The following is a 26,246-nucleotide window of genomic DNA, read 5'->3' as shown; positions in this document are numbered from 1 at the left end:
TCTCTTCCACTAATTTTACTACCGAATCATTCAACCTACAAGTGAGGATGTCTTTTAGAGCATTATCTTGGCTCCCAGGCCCGAGTATGTCCTTGGAGTAGATTCTCAGACATGGAATCAGGGGTTAAGGGTTTGAACTATTTTCATGGCTCTTAATTTGTACTGCCAACAGCATATGAAAGTGTCCACTTCTTCACTTTCTGGCCGTTCTGAATATTTCTGATGTTTTAAGAAATTTTATATGTAACAGAATTATTTTATTGCTGTTATTTACAATTCTTTTATTAGTGAAATGGGATAACTTTTTAAGTAAGTTGTTTTTCCCTGTATATGGTTTGTCTGTGTTCTCTGTGTATTTTCAAGAAGCTATAATTGTTTAGTGTTAATGATTTATATTAAATTCCAATAGGTTCTTCTTATTAGATTATATAAACTAAGATAACTTAGGTATATAGTACAATTTCAGATCCTATAAATAATAGCTAAGACAATGCTTATGGGGAATTTTTTTTGCTCTTGTTCATAGATAATGATTTATTCTCAACTGTAGCTAAGAACAGAAAGTCTTTTACACTGAAAATAAAGAAATGATAAGATGTGTTGTTTGGAGGGAGAACGAATACATAGGTTTTATTTATGTATCTATTTTAAATAAATTTTATTTTTTAGAGTGATTTTAGATTTGCAGAAAAGTTGGGGCAATATACAGAAAGCTCCCATAACCTGCACCCAGTCTCACCTAATTATTATCTTAACATTATTATGGTACATTTGTTATAATTAACATGCCAATGTTGACACATTATTATTAACTACACTATTCAAATTTCCCTAGTGTTTCTGTCCCAGGATCTCATCCAGTATGACACTTAACATTTATTCTTCATATCTCTTTAGACTCCTGTCTTAGCTTGGGCTGTCCTTACAAAAATACCATAAACTGTGTGGTTTAAATAACAGAAGTTTATTTTCTCCCAGTTCTAGAGGCTACAAGTCCAAGTTCAAGGTGCCAGCCTGGTCAGTTTTCGGTGAGGACTCTCTTCCTGGTTTGTAGAGTTCTCATCGTGTCCTCAGGTAGTAGGGAGCGAAAGCAGGAGAGCGATTGTGCTCTCTGGTGTCTCTTTATAAGGGCGCTAATGCCATCAGCAGGGCCCTACCCTCATGGCCTCATCTAAACCTAATTATCTCCCAAAGGCCCCACCTCCACCTACAGTCACTTTGGGAATTAGGACTACAACATAGGAATTTGGATAGGGACACAGTTCAGTGCAGCTTCTCTTCCTTGTGACAGTTGGTTTTATTATTCATACAAAATATCATTTTTGAATGTCTCTGAATGAGAGTTAACTTCCTCTCATTTGCCCTCATGTGATTCAGAAGCAGTGTTCAATTAGCCACCTAACATGGTTTCTAAGCAAGTGCTAATTTAGGTGTCTGAACACATGTTGTTTTCTGTAATTGGACAGTCCTGCTGTGGTTCCACTTTGAGATGTATATGTCATACACAGAGGTAGATATGAGAAATTTCCATCACAACCAGCACGCACCAGCATGGAGGACCCCTGCTGTCTTTAAATCAGTCAGACCTTCTTTAGGGCCTGCTTTGCCCAATTGGCTGGTGCGGAATAACAGAGAAGAGCAGTGGGAGGAAATAAGGAAGCATCTGTTTTTCGGTTGAACACAGAGTTGTCAGGAATAAGGTTCACTACCCAGGTTGAAACTAATTGGCCATCATGCTGTGATGTAATTGCCGGTGTGTGGATGGTAACACCTACCTAATCTGTACTTAACTAACTAGGCTTGTTAATGATCAATTCTGGTGACTTGGTGACAGGTACAAGATTTGGGTTTACTATATTGGATGTCCCAGGTAAGGATGACTGAAGGTTATTTTTAAAAGATACTTTTTTTTTTTTAATTTGAAAAAAGTTATTTTTTCTGGGTTAAAAGGTGATGTCAGTAAGTGCATCTTATTAAATTGAAGAGCTGTGTATGTGTTTTATAGAAAAAGGGTGTTTTTAATCTCAAAAGTTAATTACCAAATGGAGCAATTATTTTGACTTGATTTTTTTCCTACTAATATTGTTTCATTAAAAAATAATGAACCCTGTGAAGCACATTTATTTCCCTTTGGAGTATTTAGAATATGCACTTTGGCCTATTTGGATTTTTTTCAAGGAGACACTATTGGAGATAAATGTTATACAATTAAATATTCACTCTCAACTAATAAGATGATAAATCACATCTCTGGAGATTTCAGATGCATTTACTTAATCCTTCCCATTTCAGTCTAAGGAGGAATGTTTTTAAATAGAAAGTTCTTTATATTTGCTAATTTCCCCCTTCCTCTTCTGCAGAATTAAGTGACTTTTAGTTAAAAGTCAGGAGAGTTAAATAGGCAAGAGGACTGTTTTCCATTTACATTCAGATTTGGTTCAAATTATGCAAAATGCAGACAGTCTGTGCTATGAATTGAAATCATTAGTATATCAATTATTCTGTGATAACCAGCTGAGAACAGGCTGCAGACTGCCGAACACTTCTTCCATTTAAAGTTGGCTTCTCATTAGCGTACAGAAGACATGAAATAATTTGATGCTAATTTATCTCTCTTTAAGTGGACATTGTTCCCCTCTGGATTCAAGAGAAGAGCATTTTAATTTTGTAGTCATTTATAACACACAGGTCAAATAAATAACAAGTTTTACTTCTAGCAATATATGTCTCTCCTACTATTTGTATTATCCTAGTTCTTTGAGTCTAGAACACTTTTTTCCTACATTTTCAAAGATAAAATAGATCACAAACATAATAATAAATAAATAGGCCACTAACATAGTAAAGATAATAAGAAAAATCAATAGGGAACATAGGGTTATTTAATTAAATGGTATTTGAATGTTCTAATCATTTGGAAGAAAGTAAAGATAGAGCTTGACCTCACTATACTCCAAGACAAATTTTTAATAGTTTATGTTTAGGAGACATAAATATAATCTCTATAAAATGTCTAAGAATGTGTGAGAGAAAATTTTCAATTATTGAGTTGGGAAGAAATATATAAAATACATAAAAATGGCAGTGCCCTTGGCGGTCCTGGATCTGTCTCTTGCTGAACACCTATGAGTTCCCAAGTTCGTGAGAATTATTCCCCCCGAGGTGGAGGTGGTGGTCAACTGCCTGGCCAACCTGCATCTGTGGGCCTCCCACACCTACCTCTCTCTGGGCTTCTATTTCCACCATGATGGTGTGGCTCTCGAGGGCGTGGACCACTTCTTCCTGGAGTTGGTGGAGAAACACGGAGGCACTGAGCATCTCTTTAAAGTTGCAAAACCAGCACAGTGGCCATATTCTCTTCCAGGATGTGCTGAAGCCTCCCCAGGATGAGTGGGGCAAAACTCAGGATGCCATTGGACCAAATGAAACAATAAAGCTTTTTGCAGCAAATAAATAAATAAAAATAAAATAAAATGAACGGTAAGAACACGCCATATCTAACCTGTGGGCTATGGCAAACTCTTAAATGCTTTTTATAATATAGCAAGAAAGTTTAAAAGGAAATAGCTTAAGCCCTCAACTTAAGAGGCTAGAGAAGTAACAAAAGATTAGAGGAAGTGGAATTGATACTGATAAAAACAAAATTTAATAAACTTGAAAAAAAATGATAGAATTGATTCTTGAAGAGCCATATCTTTGAAAAGGCAAATAAGGTAGAAAGCCTGTGGCAAATTGAATTGTGATTATTAGAAGGGAAACTTGAAACAGTAGATATTAAAAAGAAGATGTAAACATAGAAATACAGCAACCTACATCAACTTCTAGAAAGTTGTATATTTTGAGGGGGTATCTTTTTCTGTTTTAAGAGAGAACCATTTGTGAGTGTGAGTGTGTGTGTGTGTGTGTGTGTGTGTGTTAAAACTTGGATTAATTTATTAAAACCAAAATTTTTTAAAAAGAAAACATGGAAATTTTGTTATCCAAACAATATTTATGTATTTTTTTAAAAAGTATTTTGTGTTGCCCTGATATATTCCAACTGCTGCATCACTATTGCATCAGAAGTTGTAGAGTTTATCTCTCAGGTTTTTTTTTGGTGTGTGTGTTGTGTGTTGTGGTGTGTGTGTGTGTGTGTTTTACATTCGATATTATTTTGTATTAGTTTCAGGGATGCAGCATTCACTCAGTTCTTACCCGAAGAACACTGTTATAGTGTCAGTTTGTGGAGGACTTATGACCCTGTAACTTTTGAGGGGTGACATCAGTGTAACTGGCATTGTGCAGATTTTTTATGAACCGGTTAACTGTACTTTGAGGGTAGTATGAATCCACTGGATGATATATTCCAAGTTCTCTTAACTCTGAACAAAGGGTCACGCTTCCTATTCCTCGCGAGTGATCCTGTGACGTGTGAGGCACCAGTGGGTAAAAATACTCGTGGGCTTGCTAATGAAAGACAGTGCATACAGAGCCTGCCTTTCTAGCACATATTTTTATAGATGTTGAAAATGCTGTTGTCAAACAGTATTTTAAAAGCTGTCAGGTGTGTGTGTGTGTTTTAAAATGAGTTTTAAATAATTCAGTACTAAGCAGGCAGCAGAAAAGTGACTTTATAAACCTGCTATGCTCTTTTGTACTGAATATACAAGTCAAGTCTATGAATTAAAAATGAACACTGTTCCGATCCATCTTTTTACTAATAACCAGTGTAGTGGTGATGAAATTCCCTGTTACTAATGTTTTCTTTTTGCATTTTCCCATTAGAGAATTGCCTTAAAGTCATTTCAACATAGATGCTACACGTGCACTTATGGTGAAATTGGTTTCTGGTATCAAGCCCTGTCTGGTTTATCTAACTTTATGGCTGACTCCTGGCAGCCTTTTTCTCTTTTCTTCCCTCCCATGTGCAGCTGAATGAGAAGTGAGGACAGGGTGGGCATGGGAGATGGTTTACTTCTAATGAGTGTTCGAGGCCTCGGAGCTTGCCCATCCAGCTCATAGTGAGTTGGTGAGAATATTAAGAGTCTCCATCCTAATACAAGACTCTAATTCATAGATTATTATGAGTCTTGGCCATATTTCTCATTGACTCATTACTTGCGACTCTCATTTTTCTCCTGATCTTATCCCCGGTTTCTTTTCTTAAGGAGTGACAGAGGAAAACGTGTTTATGTGCCAAGGCTAAGTGGAATGCATAGCACTGTATACAGTTCTTCCTCCTGCCAATAAAGAGTGGTGGTTTTTCTGAAGGTAGAAAATATTTTTCTTCATCGCCATCATTATCTTTATGACTATTACTGGGTTTTGTTTTCCTCAGTCAGTGTCTTACACTAGTAACAGTGGTATTAGTCATGTTGTACATTTATCAAATCTCTAATCTGAGACTTTCAGAGTTAGGCATTAAGTAGCTTTCATGGCAAAAGACTTATAGTGTGTTTGCAGGGTTTGGGAAATGACTGAAGTCACAGCCACAGTAATTGGAGGATTATAGTTAGACACAGGAAGGGTGAAAACACCTGTTTTGGCACATTACCTTGAAAGCTTTTTGCATTGTAGCACTCATTTTAAATATTTTACTTAAGAAATGGTAAAAGCTCATTTAAAATTCATAAATTCCACTCTGGTGTCCCTCTGCATACACTGAATGTGAATGCTATCAGTGGCCTGAGTGTGCTGATTATGGACTGTACACACATTGTTTGTAATGGCACTGCAAATACTGTACAGCTGACCCATTCTGCATATTCCATCTGAGGAGACTCAGCAGAGTTGGTGTTGCCCACCTGGGTGGTGGCCTGCCCAGCTAATGAGAGAGGTATTCCATGTGCGCTTCTTATTCTCCAAGTTCTTCCTCAGAGGTCTTTGTTTTTAATGATGACTTCAGGTCCCTTTTTGATCTGGATTTTGTAGACTTTTGCATTTTAGTTTCAATTGACTTTTCTTAAGGTTCACCTAATACTCTATAGTAAAACGAGGATTGAATGAGGCAAGAGCAGCTAAAAATCTTAGAAAACAGTAAAGGAGATTAAAACCACAACCACGTAGTGAAACAAATCTTTTAGTAGATTTGAAGAAGGCACATATTGTTTTTTTTTTTTTGAAAAATTTTGTTGAGTAATAGAAATTAGAAATCAGAGTAGATTATTTCATTATTTGGAAATGTTTTGTGGGTCCATACTTGATCCATTGTGTTGTTAGACTGTGTCATATGAGCAATTATATTGCTCCTAGTCACTTTTGGAATCTTGTTCTCATATTCCTCATTTGTGGATTATTCATCCTAATTCTACTTTCCCTGATGTACAGATGCTGAGCGAAGGCAGGGCGGTGTATCCATCAATGAGGGAGTACTGGGGATGGTGTCACTCCCACGTTCTAGATTTCCATTTCATAAGCCTGACCCTTTCTTTTACTTCTTTCTCTAAGCCTTAGTTCCTTATCCGTTAAAAGGGGTCAATAATAGTACCCATTTCATGGACTTGTTGGGAGGATTGAAAAGATAACGCAAGGAAAGTCCAGAAATCGGTGATGGGCTTATTGGAAGAGCTACCACCATTTTAGTTCCCCTGAGTTATCCTCTGTGAGTATGAGAAGAATGGCTGATAAAGCTCAAGCCAGTGAGCATGTCAAAGTCCTTCAGAACCATCTCCTTGGAAGTATTTGCTGACAATTTATTGAATAAAGTATCTATGGATTTAAAAACCTCTTTAATAGAGAAAGTAAATGAATACTTAAAAATAGTATTTCTCAGTTTTAAAATCTAAGATACCTGGATTTCTACTCACATTTTGTTTAATATCTGTATCAGGCATTATATGGAACACTCACAATAATATTTTTATTGTCTCCCACACATGAGGAATAGAGCTGTATCTACTACATGGGTATAGGTCTTGGTAATTAACTCAACGATCTGAACACCTGGGTTGATATTTCTTGAATGTGGTAACATTTGAACCCTCAAGTCCTCCATCCCACCTGGAGCTGAAATTGTGTACAACAGAATTCTCTTTGAGATTTAGAGATCTGTTAATTCCATATGCCTCTGTCATCTTTAGACACCTGAGTCAAGATTCTTTTGCTTACAATGGAAAGAAACCCCATTTAAACCCATTTAACCAAATAAAAGGATCTCTATTAGCTTATATCATTAAAATTTTCAGTGGTGCATTTCAGGGTTTCAAAGACTTATCAAGTGGGATTCAGAGACTCAAGCAATGTCATCAGGATTCTGTTTCTATATCCTGGCTCTGTTTTTTTTTTCCTGTGTTGACTTCGTATTAGTCATCTATTGCTATGTAACAAATTATATCAAATGTCACGTTTTAAAATTACACACATTAATGATCTCATGATATTTGTGGGTCAGGAGGTTGGTCACAGTTGCCCTGGGTCTCTGTCTTCAGGCTTTCTCAACAAAGGTGTTAGGCAGCACTGAGGTTTCATCTGAAAGCTTGCCTGGGGAAGGACATGCTGCCAAGCTTCTGTGGTTTTGAAAGAACTCAGGTCTTGGTGGTTTATTGGACTGAGAGCCTTGCTGTCAGCTGTCAGGCCTCTTGAATCTCTCCATATAGCAGCTCACAGTATAGCAGCTTCCTCCATCAGAGCCAGTGAGGAAGAGTTCACTAGCAAGGCAGAAATTATAGCTTTATGAAACATAATTGTGAAAGTGGCATGCTATATTCTAGTGGTTAGAAGCAAATCACAGGGTCCACCCATGCTCAGGGAGAAAGGATTAGGAAGATCGTGAATACCAGGGATCAGGGGTAATCAGGGCCCATCTTAGAATCTGTCCACTACAGCTTCATTCTCAGGAACGTTCTTTACACACGGTGACAGGGTGGACCAGCATCTCCTATCTTGCATCATCCCAAGGAAAGCAATTCTAGAGAAAATGGAGTTATTTCCTCAGCATCCTTACATGTATCTGTACCCTATCAGTTGGGATTCTTGGTTGAAAATAGTAAATGAACTTTGGCAAGCTTAAACACAAAAGGTCTTACTGGAAGGGTATCAGGTTGCTTTAAAAATAGCTTGGGGGGAAGGGAGTGTCGGGGGGTGCAGGAAGAGAATGGGCAAAAATCTTACACCATGGATGAAGACAGTAACCAGGGGGAGGGGATCAATGGGGGGGAGAGGAAAACAGTAATAATCTGAACAATTAAGATTTATTTTAAAAAATTGCTGAGAATACTGAAGTAGGACTGGGCTGGAAAACCTGTGAGAGCTGGATGGACATTTGTTACCACTGCCTCTTAGGGCTCTCATCACTAGATTCTAAAGGTTAAATACACGGTGTATCACATTGGCCAAGTGCAGGTCCTATGCCTGTGCCCCAGCTGCCATTGCACCTCCATTGGAGGTGGGACTGTGTTTTTTTGAAGGTGACAGTGCTGAAATGAGTCCATATGGGTCTCATGGCATCAGTAGGGTTACTTTTGTTCACAGATGTTCAGCCTAGCAGGTTGCATTGCATGAACAGATTCTGCTCTATTGGGCAGTTTTCAGAACTGTGTAGCTGGTGATTCTGTGCCCTTGTTTAACATGAATTGTGCCTTCCAGGCATATCAACAAAGCCACTGCAGAAGCAGTGAGTGATGTCAATGCAGGCCCAGGTCTGAGTCAGACCATAGGTGCGGCATTCATAGTTAGAAGTTGATTCGGACCAGATTTAACCACAAGTAGAATTTAATTTTTCTGAAACTACAGGCTAATTTTATGATCCAGATTTGTTTCCCAGTCTTTGTTTTGGATCTGGGGATTCAGGGATTACCCTAACTCTTTACTATTCTCATCTTCGGCCATGTGTATATGACTTTCTTGGATATGAGACACACTAGCTGAAGTATCAGGTTTTTATAGGTCCAAAGAACTTGTAAATCTTTTGAAGTAAGTTCATGTGTTTCCTTGCATGAGTTTTCAAAGCTATACTTACTCTCTTGCAGCATTACAGTAGAATATATTAAGACCAATTTACCAAGAAGGGAAACAGATGTCCCTTCTGTTGGGTAATTTGTAGGGTGAAGAGTGTTGCCTACACTCAAAAATGTTTTTTCTTATTGGCCTACTATGACAGCTGAAATCTCACCATTAGATTTGAACTTTGGCTTAAGATCAATCAACGCATTAAAATCTATTGGGGAATTAAAAACAATAAAACAAACAGAAAAATAACCAACCAAACAAAACAATGCGAGGGTCTGTCTCATCCCAGAACAATTTTTGCAGAATTTCTGGGAGTAGAGTCCAAGGAACTGTAATTTTAAAAATTTCTTTACAAGATTCTAATCACAGCCAGCATGGAGAACCAGTGGGTCAAGACTATAGTCTGGCAAAGGGCAGCCAGTTCATTCATGTTATTGTGGGTACAGGGCAAGTTTAGAATTCAGTTGCATAGTTCACAGTTGAGACTGTTCCCTGCTTCCTTTCTTCCTTGTGGATCCTTATAATGAGTTCCCATTCATCAAGGTCACCTAAGCCAGTCTTAAGTGACTGCAACCTCAGAGAGCCCAGTTATCCTGGGATTTTCAGGTATGACATTGCTTCTGTAAATTTCTTTAAAGGCTAAGCATAGGAACATCTATTTGCTTCATAGCACCAACACTTGTTAAAATCAGGCTATAAACAATCCAACTTCTCTTTCATTTTACATTTACTTTTTGGAGGTGATATGCAAATAGTCATTCATGTGGTATCCAGAAATATTTTCGTCTATAGTAATAGCAGATGGCGGAGCATTCTTCACGTGCCAAGTTGCATTTATTCTACCACAGTGCAATGTGGAAGTGATCACGGCTTCTTTCAAATATTCCAACTCCCCATGTGCATCTCAGTTGTGGTGGGAAGTTTTCTTGCATATTAGTTCAAGATGTTGTAGATTTATTTGGAATTTTTGGAATTTGTGCATAGTGTAGTCACATGAGAAGTACTTTTAAAAGAAATATTCTTGAGGCCTAATGATTAAAGGTCATCAATTCAACAAACATTTAATAAGCATTTGCTGTGGTTTCTCCACTGGGATAGGTGGCTTGGTCCCCAGGAAGGACTTTGGAAAATCGCAGGGTTGTTTTTAGTTATAATGATAGTGGGGGAGGGGGGGCGGGCGGGCAGGTGCTACTGGCATTTGTTGAGCAGGGTACAGAGGTACCAGCTGTCCTACAGTGTGCAAGACAGTCCCTATACCAAGAATGGTCCTGCACCCCTCCCCCCCAGTCTGTTAAAAGGACATTTATGTAGGCAAAAGTGCTGTTTATGACTATCCGAGCCTAAAACCTAGTTGTGTTTTTCATATACACACAAAGATTTTCTGTTTTTGGCATGGATTTAATTTACAGTGACTTTTCCAGGAAAATGGTAAATTGATTTGTAAATGCAACTTAAGGGAGAATTTTACTTTGCTTTACTTGGAGTCAAAAGTTACTTACCCTCTCATAAAATCATGTTGCCGATGGAGCCCTGCAGATGGTGTTTGAGTCACGCAAAGCCCATTTCTGTCCACCTGCATTTGTTATTCTCACCTTCATGCAGATTACATACATAGCAGCAGGCGGAGGGCCACGTCACAGCCTTCTGCTGGTGCTGTGCCTGAGCATTTATAATTCATAGTACTTTCTTATGTTACTCCTACAATATCTTTTCTTATTGTTATAGCTAGGACGTTGAGCTGAGAATGTACATGTGGATGCGTCTGTGTTTTTAAAAGTATGTGTGTAGGTGTGTTATTTATTCCATTTCAAGAAGATAGAGAAAGCATAACAAGATATTTGGGTTTAAGGAGGCCTTGGGATGATAGGGTTGAGGCCGCTAGATTAAGCAGTGGGGTGATAGCAGACAAATCAGCAGATGAGGATGGAGCCGAATGTGAGAGGAACACAGAAGATACCAGAGGAGCCAAGGAGCAGCCCCGCCTGTCCGCAGGGAAAGCAGGGCCCAGGGTGATCAGGAGGACTGTTTGGCTAGGGCTTAGCGGGTGATGTGGAGGGCAGAGGGCTTGGTGCATACAAAGTCATGAAGGGTGGAAGCATGGCTTTTGTGGATGGCTCAAACTTGGGGTGGCATAGCGCTGGGGGCTGGCAGTAGAGATAAGGCTAAAGAGGCAGGCAGAGGGGCATGCTGGGTATAACAAACCTCGCTTGTATTTTATTCTGGAAACACTGGCGAGCTACCCACAGGCATATGGATTGATATCAGGCTTGCTTGTTAGAGCACATGCTTGTTTGTCCCGGTGTTGGCAACAGGCTGGAGCAGGTCAAGGTTGATCAAGCCAGGAAGAAGCCTGGCTAAGATGTTGGAAGTGATGAGAGATGGTGAAGCTCACATTGATTCCGAAGGCTATTACTATAGACGAAAAGGTTAAGCATAGGAACATCTATTTGCTTCATTCCACCAACACTTGTTAATTCCACTGAATTCTGAATCAATAATTCTGAATTGATTCAGAATTCAGTCCTGGGCAGTCTAAGTCCAGTACTTGTGCTCACAACCACATTCCTAGATAGTCCCAAGGGCTGGGGTGGGCGCCGGGTGGTGCAGAGCAGGTGAGAGTCATGGCAAGTGGAATTTAGTCAATGGTGAATATGGAAGGTATGGGAAAGGGAACTCCAGGATGTGTCTAGTTATGTGAAATGTCTGATGAGGAAAAGCACAGAGGCCTCACCCACAGTGTTGTGCTGAGTCTCTAACATCTGTGTCCCCATTAAGCATATGTGTGGGGAGATTCTTGTTCATTTGTGTACCATTCACTTACCTGTGCTTTCATTTAATTTGGCACAACCTTTCATCTTGTTTTGAAGGAGATTTGAATAACAACAGATTCTAAAGAAACTTGGTAAATACCACAGAACTAGTGATTATGATTTTCATCTGAGTGGTATTTAAAAACACGTGCACGTGCCACATGGGGGAAAGTGTTCTTAACAATTTACCCAACAACAACAGACGTACTTAGATTTCTCCACCACATTGGTGAGAGAAAGTCTGTTCTTTACATGAGAGCTTTGCGCAGTTGCTGTTCTGATAGAAAAAGTAATAATAATGAAATTCCTTAAACACTGTTACAAGAAGTTTGAAAAATAGAAGGGGGGATGTTACCCCCCCCCCCATATTATTTGTTACTGTGTTTATGTATTTCTTTTAAATCTTGTATATATATATATATAGATATATGTATATATATATATATTTGTGTGTGTATAATTTGTCCTACATTGTAGGTAGACAGATAGATAGACCATTTTAGTTAAATTGTATACAAATATTCTAGGAGTCAAATGAAATATGGGAGGCATATTTTGAACCATTCTTCCTCTGAGTTTCCAAGTTGGTATCCAGCTACCTACTGAATACTCTATCAAATATCTCTAGTTGTGTGGCAGGCATCTCAAAGTGAATACACCAAAACTGAGCTCTTGAATTCTCTTCTCACCCAAGTAGGTGGTTCCATCATCCCTCCCATTGCATGAGTCAGAAACCTGTTTCTTCCTTCCCCTCTCCCACAATGAATCCATCAGCAAGTCCTTTTATCTCTGCCAACAAAATAGACACCAAGCCACTTCTCTGCACCTCTGCTGCCACCACCATCTTCCAAGCTGCCATCAGTCTTCACCTGGACTGCATGGAATTGAGAGCCAAGGAATTGAGGCATCACCTTTGATCTAGGAAGTTCTTTTGTAAAGGGGCTTCTTCTACCTTTGCAGTATCCTTGTTTTTGTCTAGATTGTGTTTGTCTGGGACTTAGTAAATGTCAGTGGTCAGATCCCAGCCCTATGCCTGAGTTTGGTGCCATGTTCAATAAATCAACATGGATAGTAGAGGTTGCATTGCCAATGTAGCTACCTTTGGGCAAATATAATATTGGTAAAGAGAAAGGACATATAGACCAAGTCTCTCCCAAATTGCCTTTGCCAAAGACACGTGCTACCATGGTTGTTGAAGAAAGCATCAAGGGTAGAAAACAATTTAAGAACAGTTTATCTAGGGAAGAAGCAATCCTATTGAGATCTTTCCCAGTGGCATTAATGTTCTCACCACCTCTTGTTGCTGTAACATCCAAGACCCAGAACTCCTGATCAGCTCAGTCCCCCGCTAGTAGTAACTGCTTTTACAGGAGGAAATGGTGAAATGTACAATACAATAGGCCACCTTTAGCTGACTGCGTCTTACCTCACCTGTTCTCTTCCCTTGTCCAACAATGTGTCTCCATCAAGTTGTATCCTTAATGAGGTCATTCGACACACACTGGGAGATTATGTCTTAGGGTAATACATTTTCTGCTCCCTGAGCTATGCCTGAGAGGGCAGCCTCTTCAACTGTGGAAAGAATTTGCCATTTAACAGAGGAGGACCTTTATAGCCTGTCACAGCTTTCAGTCATAGCTTTAGCTTTTGATCCTTTAACAGTAGCATGGGAACATTTTGCATAATCACTTAGCTCAGCCTTACAAATTGCCTCAGAGGAGTGAGGATCACTTTATGCTGGCATAATAGGAAAGAACACTGTGTGTTAGTGTTAATATCTGCATATAATTTGCATAACTGAAATCCACACTATCTTTTTTTTCCAGCTTTGAGATATAATCGACATATCTTAATCTTAGTTTTGTTCCTAAATTACCTTTCCACATCACTATCCCTTAGAAGTAGTGTATAGCAACATCGATTTGATTTTAACTTTCCATTTTTTCTTTTTGTTTTGTTTTTCCCCCATAAACACATAGTGAACCCCTCTCTGTGTCAGAAAGTGTGTGGCTGCTGCATAGCTAGAAAGACACAAATAATGGCTTTCCACAGTTTTTCAGAATTGTAGGAGGACATGAGACCTCAGATAGAAAAAGCGCAGCACATGTCAAGGAGGGGAAATGAAATGAACCGACAACTGGAATGATTGTGGTATAATGACAGTATATCCAAAATAAAGAGAACATTTTAAAAGCTGAGAGAAAAGACAGATTGCCTACAGAATAAAGACTGGTTGGCATTTCTCAGCAGCACCAGTAGAGCCTGTATTTATTATCAAAATAAGAAACAGAAATAAAGACCTTTTTGGACATGCAAAGACCAGCAGAGTTTTCTACCCTCGGTCTTTAACTGAAAGAATGACTGAAAGTGGGATTCTAGCAAAAAGGAAAGTGAACTCAGAAGTAGGTTTCACCATTCCAGAGCAATGGCACAACAAAGAAACTGGACATGTTAATAAACTTAAGTAATCTAAATAAATGGCTGCCCCTGTGTTCGGATTTGAGTACACATGGAATGTTTTTCCAATTGAGTATACAACTACTTAGACTTGGTGCTTAATGTGAAATTCTTCTGTCTGCAATGATTATTTTCACTTCAGGGTATTTAACCAGAGGTCCGTGGATGGAATTCAAGCCATCTGTGAACTTCTTAAAATTATTTTGCATCTGGGAAGTTTTTCTGCAGACAGGATTCATAGCTTTCATCGGACATTTAAAGGGGCTTAGAACCTGAATAAGCTTAAGAACTACTGGGTTGTCCTGGCCAGTTTTGCTCAGTGGTTAGAGCGTCATTCCACAGACCAATGGGTCTGGGTTCAATTCCCGGTCAAGGGCCACGTGTGCAGGAGGCAACCGATTGATGTGTCTCTTTCACATTGATGTTTTTCTCTCTTTCCCCTCTCCCTCCCTTGCACTCTCTTTAAAAATCAATGAAAAAAAAAAATATCCTTGGGTGAGGATTAATTAAAGAGAACTACTGGATTAAGGTATTGTCCCCTAATAAATGAAATTATATCAATAGTCACTCTGAAGGTGAGATTTGATGACCTAAATTTGAATAGTGGATATGTCCAATATTTGTGGAACTATTGAGGCCCTGGATAAATTACGTTTTTTTCTCATTGTGGTTTGTCTGTGCAGTGCACAACCTGTGTGGCTATACAAAGTGGTGATGTATCTGGCCCTTATACTTGTATCTCACCATCACAGTCAGTGTTTTATTATAGCTGTTATGATTTTCTAAAGGGAGTTACTATTGAGTTATCAGAAGAAATAAAGCTCTTCTAAGTGACCAATTTTAGGGTATAAAAATAGGTTTGGTGCTATTGTTTTGTTGAGCACATGTTTTGTGTCATACATTGTTTAAGGGGAGGGGATTAGTTCAATTATTACCTCTCCCAGTGAAATTTGATACTAATACAACTATGGAGACCATGTGCAACTTGGGATTTTGTAATGCAATTGTAATGTATGTTAGATATGTGCCTTCTGTGTGTACTTTTAATTCCACTCCTCCACCCGTTCAGTAGTTATTTATTGAGTGTTAGTGTCAGGCTGTTTACTGCGTCAGGTGTGGTCACGAATATAAAGTTGAATATGGTGGTACTGTCCCTGAGGAATTACTCTGACTTAGGATGGAGGGTGGCAGGATGTAACCAAATCTTCAGTCTTGGCCCAGGACCTAGTAAGGTCTAGAGGAAGCTGTTTCTAACAGCAGGGTTTTCCCTGCCTGTCCCTTGAGGTGTCACCCTCCAGGCAGAATCTAGGACAGAGTTGAGCCCACATCTTCAAGCAGGCTGCTGTGAACACACAGGTTTCCTCAGACATCTCAAACATCAAAATGTCTGTTTTGCATGTATACTTATGATCATAACAACACAATCTGTTTCTACTGGTAAAGCTGTTACATTTGAAGGTAGATCCCAGCCACTGATTAGAGGACGCAGATGTCTTCTTCCCCAGGGCCTCCTTGTACCTCCTCAGCACCCCCAGGGGCAAGGATGAAGTGCCCTGATCCCAGTGCTGCTGGGAGAAGATAGTCCCCGGTTCCATTTCCATCTTCTCTCTGCAGGTCCATTTCCTCTCCCAGGACAAAGGTAAAAGGTATCTCGTAGAGGGCAAAGGGAGCTCCTTTGTCAAATGGTTACCAGTGGCATGGAGAAAGTTAATATACCTCTTAAAATTAGCATATGCTTCCTTTTTTAATTGGTGGAATCATCCCCTTTTTATGTGTAATATCAAGATACTAGAGGCCCGGGGGGGGGGGGGGGAAGGGTCCCCTCAGCCCATCCTGCACCCTGTCCAATCCAGGATCCCTCGGGGGATGTTCGACTGCCGATTTAGGCTAAACCGGCAGTTGAACATCCCTCTCACAATCCTGGACTGCAGGCTCCTAACCACTCACCTGCCTGCCTGCCTGATCGCCCCTCACTGCCCCCCCAGCCTGCCTGGTCACCCCTAACTACTCCCCTGCCAACCTGATCACCCTTAACTGCCTCTGCCTGCTGGCCTGATCACCCCCAACTGCGCCCCCCCCCAGCCTGGTTGCCCCCAACTGCCCTCCCTGCCAGCCTGGTCGCCCCACGCAGCCTGCTGTTCAGTTGTTTGGTCGCCCCTCACTAACCCCCCTGCCGGCCGGGTAGCCCCACGCAGCCTGTTCAGTGTCCATTCGGTTGCGATGGTCGCTTAGGCTTTTATATAGATAGATTCTCAGTTTTGATTGAATAAGATCATATTCTCTTCCTACTTTTATTTTATTTTTTTTAAAAAAAGAATACCTTTATAGAGCTGAAAATGTTATCAGTTGGGAGCTTTCCACATCCCCACATGTTGCCAGTGGAAGTGGGCTTCTTGCAATGTCACAAGAAAAGGAATTTTCTGAGACTCACAGGGAGAATGAGTGGCATTTATTTGCATGGAAGTAAACCCCTGAGTTTCCAAGGTCTCCTCTTCCTCTGTCCCTCCATGGGAGAAGTCTAGCTTTGTCTTCAGCAGAGCTAGGATTAAAGACAATGCCCAGAGTTTCCTTCTGTGTTGGAGCACAGTCCAGTCCTGTATCAGGCTAGCTTAGTTTGTGTTCCCAGCAATAGTCCATTGCATGGGGGTCGTCTGGTCATGGGTCATGTGACTTCTAGAGCCACATGGCTATGGAGGAAACACAGGCGAGTGCATGGAAGCAGGAGCAAAGCCAGAGGAACAAGAGAGCCAAGAGAGAGAGAATTCCTTTGTCTGTGGATTATATATTCCCAAATTTCACAGGTTTGCATTGGCTCCACCCCTCAGCCAATGATCTTTGTTTCCAGGTTAGACTGACAGGCACCTTCCCTATGTCACCCCGACTTTACAGTGCATACATCCATCTCCCCGTTGTTGGACCCCTTCCCCCAGTGACCTGCAGGAAGTGGATCTGGGCAAAGTTGCAGCTTCCTGGTGAAGCTGCCCAGATGGCCATGCTTATAATGTCTGGCCTCCCTTTTGCTTTTCTATTATTAATAACTAGCTAATTACAATGGTAACAGCATGAAATACAGACAGCTAGAGTTTTGAGAAGGGACTTTTGTGACAAATGCTGAATATTGGAGGATAATGCAATATGGTCTCTGGCCTGTCAGCCTCCCTTTCCTAGTTATTTGCAATTACAGTAGGACAATTAGATTACAGCTAAAACTTCTACAAACCCATGTATAGAGATGAAAACATTCATTGAACTGTATTGTATTCTAAATTGTAAATGAAATTCAAGATTGATTGTTTGATAGGTTGGGGTTTTAAAATGAAATTTTCTTCCATATTATCTTTAGAACTATATGATTCACCATAAAGATTGGTTTAGTAAGTTTCAAAAATATTGATGTTATTTTATTCTTTTCAAATTGATTCTGGCCTTTTTTTTTTTTTCTTGTATCCCTCAAACTACCACTTTCTTTGACATTCTTAGAACTAGTTGGAATGTATGATTTAGCCTAAAAGTAGAATAAAATAAGCTCTATTTTATTTTGTTTTTTGGAAAAGCTAAAGAGAAGCACAGTTCATGCTATTCTTCTCTGGAAATGGGAAACCAAGTGTCTGATCACATATTTTTATTATCAGGTTACATATCCTAGGAGGTATATTTGATGAAATATATTTGATGAAAATAATAGCTCTCCTGAAGGAATGCTTGTGTGTGTAGTGTGTATACACATGTGTGTGTGTGTGTGTGTGTGTGCACATGCATGTGTGCTATGGCTTTCAGTGTGTGTGGCATATGCAGGGATTGGGCAATGGTGTGATTGAACTGGCTAATGGGGACGAGCCCCAGTGCCATCCTGTCTACAGAAGGCTTCCTTTCCTCTTTTCTCTGCCTGTTCTTCTCTCTGGGAGCCCACAAGTCTTTCACTAGCCCTGAGACAATGGAAAGTACTTGTTGCTGCCTTGTCTGTACCCCAGGGCCCCTTTCCTCTGTCAGTTGCTGCTGTGGTAGGCGGTGTGTGGTTTTGATTCTAGGTTTTGTGTGTGAACCTCAGCCTTGTCACTGCCATGGCTCAACGAGCCCTCTAAGTTGCAGATCTGGTGTTTTTAACTTGCCCACTGGTGGTCTTGATGAAATCATCTTGGGACACTCAAGCCATTCATTCAACACATACTAGAGTGTCTGTCCTGTGCCAAGCACTGTCCTAGGTGTGTGTGATAGGTATGTGAAAACCACAGAAATCACAGTGCTCCTGGAGCTTACATTGGCTCCTTGATAACTTTTAGGTGCCCCTCTTCTGGAGTGAGGGGCCATTTCCCCAAGCCAGGGAAGTGTATTATTCACCTACTTGACATTTTTTGGTTGTTGGGTTTCTTTTACCTTCCAGTTTAGCATACAGATGAATAAGACTGTCCTCAGGGGGGTTATAAGAGAGAGACAGACAGGAAAATATGTAAACCTGTTTGCTCCCCTGAAGGCTGGATCTGTTCTATAGGAAGGAAGGCAGTGGGAGGAAAGAGCTAGTCTCCAGCCGGGGCCTGGTTTATGACTGGGGTGCTGTTTGGCTTAGCCTTGTGGTCCCTGGTCAGCACTTGGAGGGTCTAGGTGTGGCTAGAGGGATGGATTTAGCAGACAGTGAAGGTGGAGGGAAGGCAAGGCCAAGTGTCAGAGGGCTGTGATTGAAGGCTGCAGAGAAGTGTGAGCTTCCCCAAGAGGCATGGACATGACTTGCCCTCTGTTTCAGGAGGGCCACTGATGGCGGTCTGTGGGATGCAGTATGAGCAAGAGCTGGAGGCAGGGAGACCTGCTGGCCAGTTCTCTTTCATTTGTTCTATTTGTTCACACATACTTAGCTGGGGCTTGCCTTGACTTCATATGTATAAGTAATTGTCAGCGTTAGATACTATCTTAAGAAGAGCAGAGCCAATTTAATGCACTAACTCATCTTTCGAGCTTAAAGTTTGCATTTATGTGTCTTTTCGCTGAGTGACATAAGAAGGTGACATTAGAGGGAGGTGACTTTGGGGTGGGCGTGTGGACATCTCCATCTCATCCATCGAGTGTCTCTTGCTCTTGGCTTCACTGGTCAGTGATGTTTAAAAACGCAGCGCTCTGCGAACACAGGTAGATACCGCCCTCACCATGGCTGCATGATCCAAGAGTTAATTCAGAGAAAACTGTTGTCGTTTACATTTTGTGATAAGAGCCGCAGAGAAAAACTGGAAGAAGTCTAATGGGTTGTCATGACAAAACGCTTCCACTGCCCTGAAGGAGCCAGCCCACTTCTCTTGGTCAGGGAGGGGGATTGAATTTTAAACATGTGGTGGTTGTTATTCATGCCCTCCCCCCTCCCCCCTCCCCCTTAAGGTAGGAAATGTTCTTTGGACTGAGTGCCGTAGTGCTCAGCATAAAAGACATGGTGTGGAACAAAGCCTGTGACTAATTGACACGCTCCGGGCTAGCGAGAAGGCGGGCTGCCTGTAATCAGGGGCAGAGCGCACACTCACAGAGGGTCTCCTTCTCCCCTAGGACCTCCTTCGCTGGGCATCTGGCCGGGATCCTCGTTGGACTCATGTACACTCACGGGCCTCTGAAGAAAATCATGGAAACATGTGCAGGTACAGAACCAAACATCTTCGCATGACACATTGGAAGGTCATCTTAATTTTAATAGGGACGAAAGCAACCCCAAGTTACCCTGTGGGTCTGCTTAGGAATTCCCAATAGTCTCTTCTTAAAACAAGAAGTATAGGAGCTGGTACAGCAACTCACACCACTCCAGAGAGGCTGCAAACTCTAATTCGAAACCCGAGGCTTTCCTATGGACAGAGAGTGGTTTATATGTATACCCTCAACATTAATGCTACTCACAGAAAACCATGGTTTTCTTGAAAATGCAGAGAACGAATGTAGGTTTAAAGTAATGCATTATTCTACAATATTCCATGAGTTCATATATGTGCAAGGCAAAGTTGACAAAGAAAAATCTGTACTGAAGTGCAAAGAATTCAGAGTGACCACTAGGTCCTGGCGGGAGAGACATATTCATGCAGGGCCAAACCAGGGCTGTTATTGCTTAAAGTGTGGCTCCAGCTTTAACAATTTTTCTTTTCTTTTTGTTTCCTTCAAATTGATGCTCAATGAAAATACTTTATTTTATTTAGAAATATATGAATTCTTTTAGGCCTCAATTTAAAATCTATATTGGTTATGGCTTTTAAGGACACTATTTTGCAAACACTTTTTTAAAGGCCTTATGAGTTCCAGTATTTCATCTTTTATTCATGGGAAATCTTCGGAGACTATTTTACCTTTTCTTGAACCACAAATAATTTGTTTTCACAGTTTGTGGCGATGGCTGGTGTTCTTGAGAACCATATAATATTCATGGTATTAGAGAGCTTTCTGGGCCTCGCACTGTTGCCTCTATTAGCAGGTTGTGTTCGCTTCTGGATGATTTTTACAGGCTGTGTTGCAGCTAAGCAGGTGCATCTAAGCATTTTCCTACATTTGCTCATGACTGTGTTTCCAGTGTATGTGCTTGGAGGAGGCAGTGGGAGCTTCATTAAAAGTCCACTTTTATTATATTTTTTGGTGCAACTTAATAATGGAAATCTAGTAATGAGCTTTGTTGCCCAAATACTATCAATATGGATAAAAGAAAAAATTTATTATCAGGAGTTTAATGTTTTGTTTCATTTTTCTATGTGTGTCTGAAGATTCAGTGGTTAGTAATGCTTTTTGCACCCATTACAAAATGTAGGCAAGTATTTTGTATGTAAAGATGATTTCCCCCGCAATTATAATAGGTAGATAGAGACATAGATATCTCACATATGTATGATATATATACACACAATGATATAACTTTACATCACAAGGATATATATTATATATCCTTTGATGCTTGTATAATATTTCACACAGTGAAATATTATACAAGCATCAAAGAAGGAAATCCTGCTATTTGCAACAAAATAGAGGAAGGTGATGTCTTTACACTAAGTGAGTTAAGCCAGAAAGAGAAAGACAAATACTGTATGATCTGACTTGTATGTGGAATCTAAACCAGAGAATAGAACAGTGGTAGCCAGAGGCTGGGAGAAGCGGGGAGATGTTGGTCAAAGGGTATAAGCTTCCAGTTATAAGATGAGTGTGTTCTGAGGATCTAATGTACAGCAGAGTGACTGTAGTTAATACTGTGTTACATACTTGAAGTTGACTGAGAGAGTAGACCTTAAGAATTCTCTCACATACACAGAATATGGTAACTGTGAGGTGATTGATGTGTTAATTGTGGCAGTCATTTCATAATGTATATGTATATTAAATCATCACGTGTACAGCTTTAAAGATCACATTGCACAACCTAAATATATACAATTTTTCATTTGTCAGTTATACCTCAAGAAAAAGCCTTATGGCTACTATTAAAATGTCTGTTTTCTTTATATTTAGGCATTTTTTCCTCCAATAATGGCTACCCAGGACAGCAATACTACTTTAATAATTCAGGTAAGCACTTTATTTTATTTAATACATGATAATTTAAAAATTATAGTGTTCGCCACTGTGGAGCCACTTTAAGGCAATGCTAGTTTATGCTGTTGTGGAGTTCACACGTTATGTAATCGTGCCTCTAACATGCCTGAAAGCTCGATGGAGGGGTAGCCTGGGAACACATCTGGGTGGGTTGGTAGGGAAGACCAGGAAAGGAGATAAAAATGACATGAAAATATTGTACGATTATTATGAGGTTTCTCAAACATGATAAGATTCATACTAGACCAGGTCTCTCTATTCTCAGTATAAGAGAACATACCGCTGGCTAAGCATGAGAAGTTAGTTTCAGATACACAATTCTCGCTAGTCCACCCTAACTGCATATTCAGGAAGAATCATGCTTATCCTAAGATAGACATTCCTCTGATAGTTAATACCATGGGACTTTCTGTGTCTATGTAAATAGGTAAAAAAGGACTTCTGGTTAAAGCATGTGACCTGTTTTAGGCTAAGGCCCTGACAGGCCAGCCTGGGGAGGCCTCTCGGTAATATCCTGGACCAGTAGCAGCAGCGGGTCTTAACCCTTTGCACTCGCTTGCTTTTTTCTCGATTCCTGCTACCGATGCTAACCGTGTCGAGTCACACTCGACATCCGAGTGCAAAAGGTTAAAGAAGCCATAGGCCACGGAAGCACTGGGTGTCTTGTAATCGTGCCCACTGAAAACCATTATAGCTTAACTCTGGGGCCTGCAGTCTTTTATGTGAAGGGCCAGGTAGCTAATGTTTTAGATTCTAAGGGCCCTATTGGCCATATGGTCACTGTCACAATTAGTCAGCTTGTTCCTGTAGCAGCCATAGACAATTAATAAAACAAATGGGTATAGCCGTGTTCCAATAACATCTTATTTACAAAAGTAGGCAGGGGGTTGATAGGGAACCACACATTGTGGCTTTTTGACCCCTGGCTCATAGCCTCCCATTCTCTCCGCATGATATTCCTGTTTTTCTTTCAGTCATCAGCATAGATAGTTACAATAGCTGTCTTGAAGTCCCTGGTTGCTAATTATGTCCTCTCTATATATGATTTTTTGTATCTGTTTTATTAGATTGATTTTTCTCCTGGTTGTGGGTCACAGTTTTTGCGTATCTAATAAGATGTGATTGGAGGCTAGACATTCCATATGGTGTGGTGCTGAGCGCTGGCGTTTACCTTCTTCTAAGAAGAAGGACTTTGTCTGGCACCCAGTTAAGTTCTGTGATGACTAGTTTGTTCCTTCTGGGGCTTGTTTTAAAATTATTTAGGGTGGATCTAAAGTAATTTTTTAGGGCTATTTTTGCACTACTATTGAGGTATCTGTTCTGGGATCCCTCCTGAATGGTCTCGTGAAAGTTCACCTGTGCACATGTGGCGTAATAGTCAGCAAGTCTCAGGGGGGCTCCGTGCAGATTTCTAGATGTTTCTCTGACATACAGTTTTCTCCTTGGCTATACTTGGCCCTGTAAATTCCTCCGCAATATAGGAGCCTGCTGTGGCTGCTGTGTTCCCCATCCCTGTACTGCTGTCTGGAAAGTGCCTCAGGCCCATTTCCTTTACTTCCTTTCTCTAAAGGTTCAAAATCCTGTGCTGCCTGTTTGCAGCCTGGAAACATTTGTTTTGTGTATCTTCTCCAGTCTCCTAGTTGAGCATGGACTTGAGCTAGTGCAGCCCTGTTCCTCCCCCGTGGCAGGAGAAGTCCGTCCAGCACCTGGAACCTAGTGTATTCAGTGCTCGGCCCTGGGTGGAGCAGGGATTTGAGTTCCTGGAGGTTACCCGGAGGAAGGCTGCGTCTCCATCAATGAGGAGAAGTTAAGGAAAGCAATGGCAGAAAGGGCTCCAGGCCTTTATGAAAAGGCCTGTTTGGAATTATCCAGAACATGCTGGGATGCCACCGAAGGATTTAATCAGAAGAGTGGTTCTATTGGAGTTACATTCAAGCTATGTTTTTGATGTATTTCTAAAGACTGGGATCATGAGTATCAATCCTGGCTGTCTGTATGAATCAACTGAGGAGCTGGTATAACATATCCATGCCTCGAATTCACCCACACCAGCTAAGTCTGAATAGGGGTGGAGACAGGGACTTGGACTCTTTTTAAAAAGCTACCTAGATGGTTCTAAGGGGATCAGTATGGAAAAGCATAGGCTTACCAGATGGGGGGTTACCTAGGTGTGGGGAGCACAGAGGTGGAGACTGTCACTACGCCAAGAAGAGGCTGCACTTGGGAGGCTTCCTTGGCTAGTGATGTGTACAATTAACATCCTAGAAATGGGACAGTTGCTGGGCAGTGTCAGCTCCCCTGCCATTGTCTGTGGACCCACCTGAAGAGAGGAAGCGCAATGATTAGTGATCGACACAGTTACTATATACAGTTGACCCTTGAGCAACATAGGTATGAACTGCGTAAGTCCACTTATATATGGATTTTTCAATAAACACAGACAGTACTATAAGTGTATTTTCTCTTTGTTAATATTTTCTTAATAACATTTTCTTCTCTCTAACTTAGTTTATTGTAAAAATACAGTATATAATACATATAACACCCAAAATGTGTGTTAATCAACTGTTTATGTTAACGAAAGCTTCCGGTCAGCAGAAGGCTATTAGTAGTTATATTTGGGGGGAGTCAAAGGTCATATGCAGATTTTTTAATACATGGGGGCGGGGGAGGGCGGTCAGTGTCCCTAACCTGAACATTGTTCAAGGGTCACCTGTAGAGCCATTTGGAAGAGCATTGGATCCTTGTGGTTGTTGGGTATGGAGAACAGTCTACACTGACGTAAGTATAGTAGGGCTAAGTTGGCCTATATGACTGAGAAGAACTGGGTTGGACAGGAAGACCACTTTGGTTCTACCTCCCATGGTGATTTCTCTCTTCCCAGTGACTATTCCCTCCCCTGGACAGGCCACATGGCCACTAACACCTTGATGTTGCTAGAGGAAAGAGGGCTTCTCTCTTGGTTCATTTTTTAAAATTCCCCAAAGAAACAGGAATGTTCCTCTGGACAAAAAGAATAAGAACATATCTTTGCACAGACATGGCTTAAACTATCATAGATTACCTAGTCCTGACCTTGTGTGTGACAGCTTGGAAATGTTAAGTAATTGGGCTAAAGTCAAGCAGGTTGTTAGTGATAGAACCAGGACTAAAAATGTCAGCCACTGATTCCTAGCCCCTGGCATTCTGCTGATTTAATCTTACAAAACAGAGCAGTCCCCCTTATTGTCTTTTCCTCCCCTTTTTATTGCACTTATTTACAGGGAGGTGGGGTGGGCTTGCTTCTTTCTTGCTTCATATGGAAGAGGCATAAGTACAGCAGACACACAGACTAGGGAATTAAAGGCAAAAATAAAAAGCCCCCTTTACCATTCTTCTTACCGCTGTAAGATTGCCATATTTGTACTCCTTCCTCTGAAGGGTTGGGTTTCTTCAAAGGCAGAGCTCCATAAGGCCAGGTGGCTGGGCTAATGGTCATCGAGGGAACTTTTACCAGAGCATATGTATCTCCTATAAGTAATGATTTATTCTTACTATGGCTTTCCTTAGCTGCAAAAGTCTTTATAGGTCAAAGAACCTCATGAATGTTTAAAAAGCTGCTACCAATTTTTCTAATCTTGGTGGTGTTTCTTGATCTCTTTTGCCATGAAGTTCTGGTATGTGTATAAGGAACAGATGGAGGAGTAGTTAATGAAATAACGATAACCAGAATTTCTTTTACTGCAGAGCCAAAGTCTATAGCTACAAAGGAATATTAAACTAGCATTCATCGCAGGATATAATTTAAACTTATTCATCGTAAGTGTTTGATTGTTAGGTTTTTCCAGCCATGTTTATTATGAAGATTTTAAAAATGTCTGATTGGGCCAGCGGAACAGCTGTAGAAAATTTATGGTCCTAGGAGACCTGTTCTCATTATAACAGACATGGATGAGATTTTTGTTCTTGTTGATGATTTATGACTGATGATATAGAACCTTTAACCACACAAATCCTTTTGACTTAAGGCACTAAAACTTTCTCTTTCCTTCTCCCCATGTTTTGTCTGACTAGTACTGAATTATATTTTATAATATTCAGATGTTTAGAGTTGTAGGCCTTATTTCATTAAGGCTGGGTGTGTGGTTTTTTTTTTTTTTTTTAAGGAAATAACATGAAAAATGTTGCCTCAAATTATAGCAAACTTGCCTGGAAATTAAAACTCTATAGATGTATGTGGTATTTCTGGTATCTGATAGGATGGGTATTCCACGCTTTTGAGTTAATTTGGATTTTGAATTAGCTGAACGTGTTCAAGGATAAATAGATAGAAATGCTGCTTAGACTTTCTGTAACAGAATGACTTTCCATAGGGGTTTGAAAGTGGTAATAAGCCATACAGGAAAGTGCCCAATATGCATTTTTGTTGCATTAAAATAATTGGCACTCTTAGGGAATTGGACAGTCTCTTATTCGGGATTGCTGAAGTATCCCATGCTATTCAGTGACTTATCCATAAATATTCTAGTATGTTTTAGA

At 40.5% G+C, this 26,246-nt stretch overlaps 1 protein-coding gene across 13 annotated transcripts in view; it reads left to right on the top strand.

The window, feature by feature from the left end:
* RHBDD1 (rhomboid domain containing 1) overlaps nucleotides 1–26,246 on the top strand; it is a 105,706-nt gene that overhangs the window by 35,451 nt on the left and 44,009 nt on the right. For all 13 annotated transcript variants that reach the window (XR_008557441.1, XM_054723122.1, XM_054723124.1 and 10 more), the window contains exons 4-5: nucleotides 19,716–19,804; nucleotides 21,645–21,701. Coding sequence is in view for 12 of the 13 variants with exons in the window: in XM_054723122.1 (XP_054579097.1) it covers nucleotides 19,716–19,804; nucleotides 21,645–21,701 (146 nt within the window). In the remaining variant the exon portion in view is untranslated. The remainder of the gene's footprint in view (nucleotides 1–19,715; nucleotides 19,805–21,644; nucleotides 21,702–26,246) is intronic.

This window comes from Eptesicus fuscus, chromosome 11, assembly GCF_027574615.1.
Source record: "Eptesicus fuscus isolate TK198812 chromosome 11, DD_ASM_mEF_20220401, whole genome shotgun sequence".
Classification (NCBI taxonomy): Eukaryota; Metazoa; Chordata; class Mammalia; order Chiroptera; family Vespertilionidae; genus Eptesicus; species Eptesicus fuscus.
The sequence above is the reverse complement of the archived record's forward strand: the minus strand, read 5'-3'. Positions and strand labels throughout refer to the sequence as shown.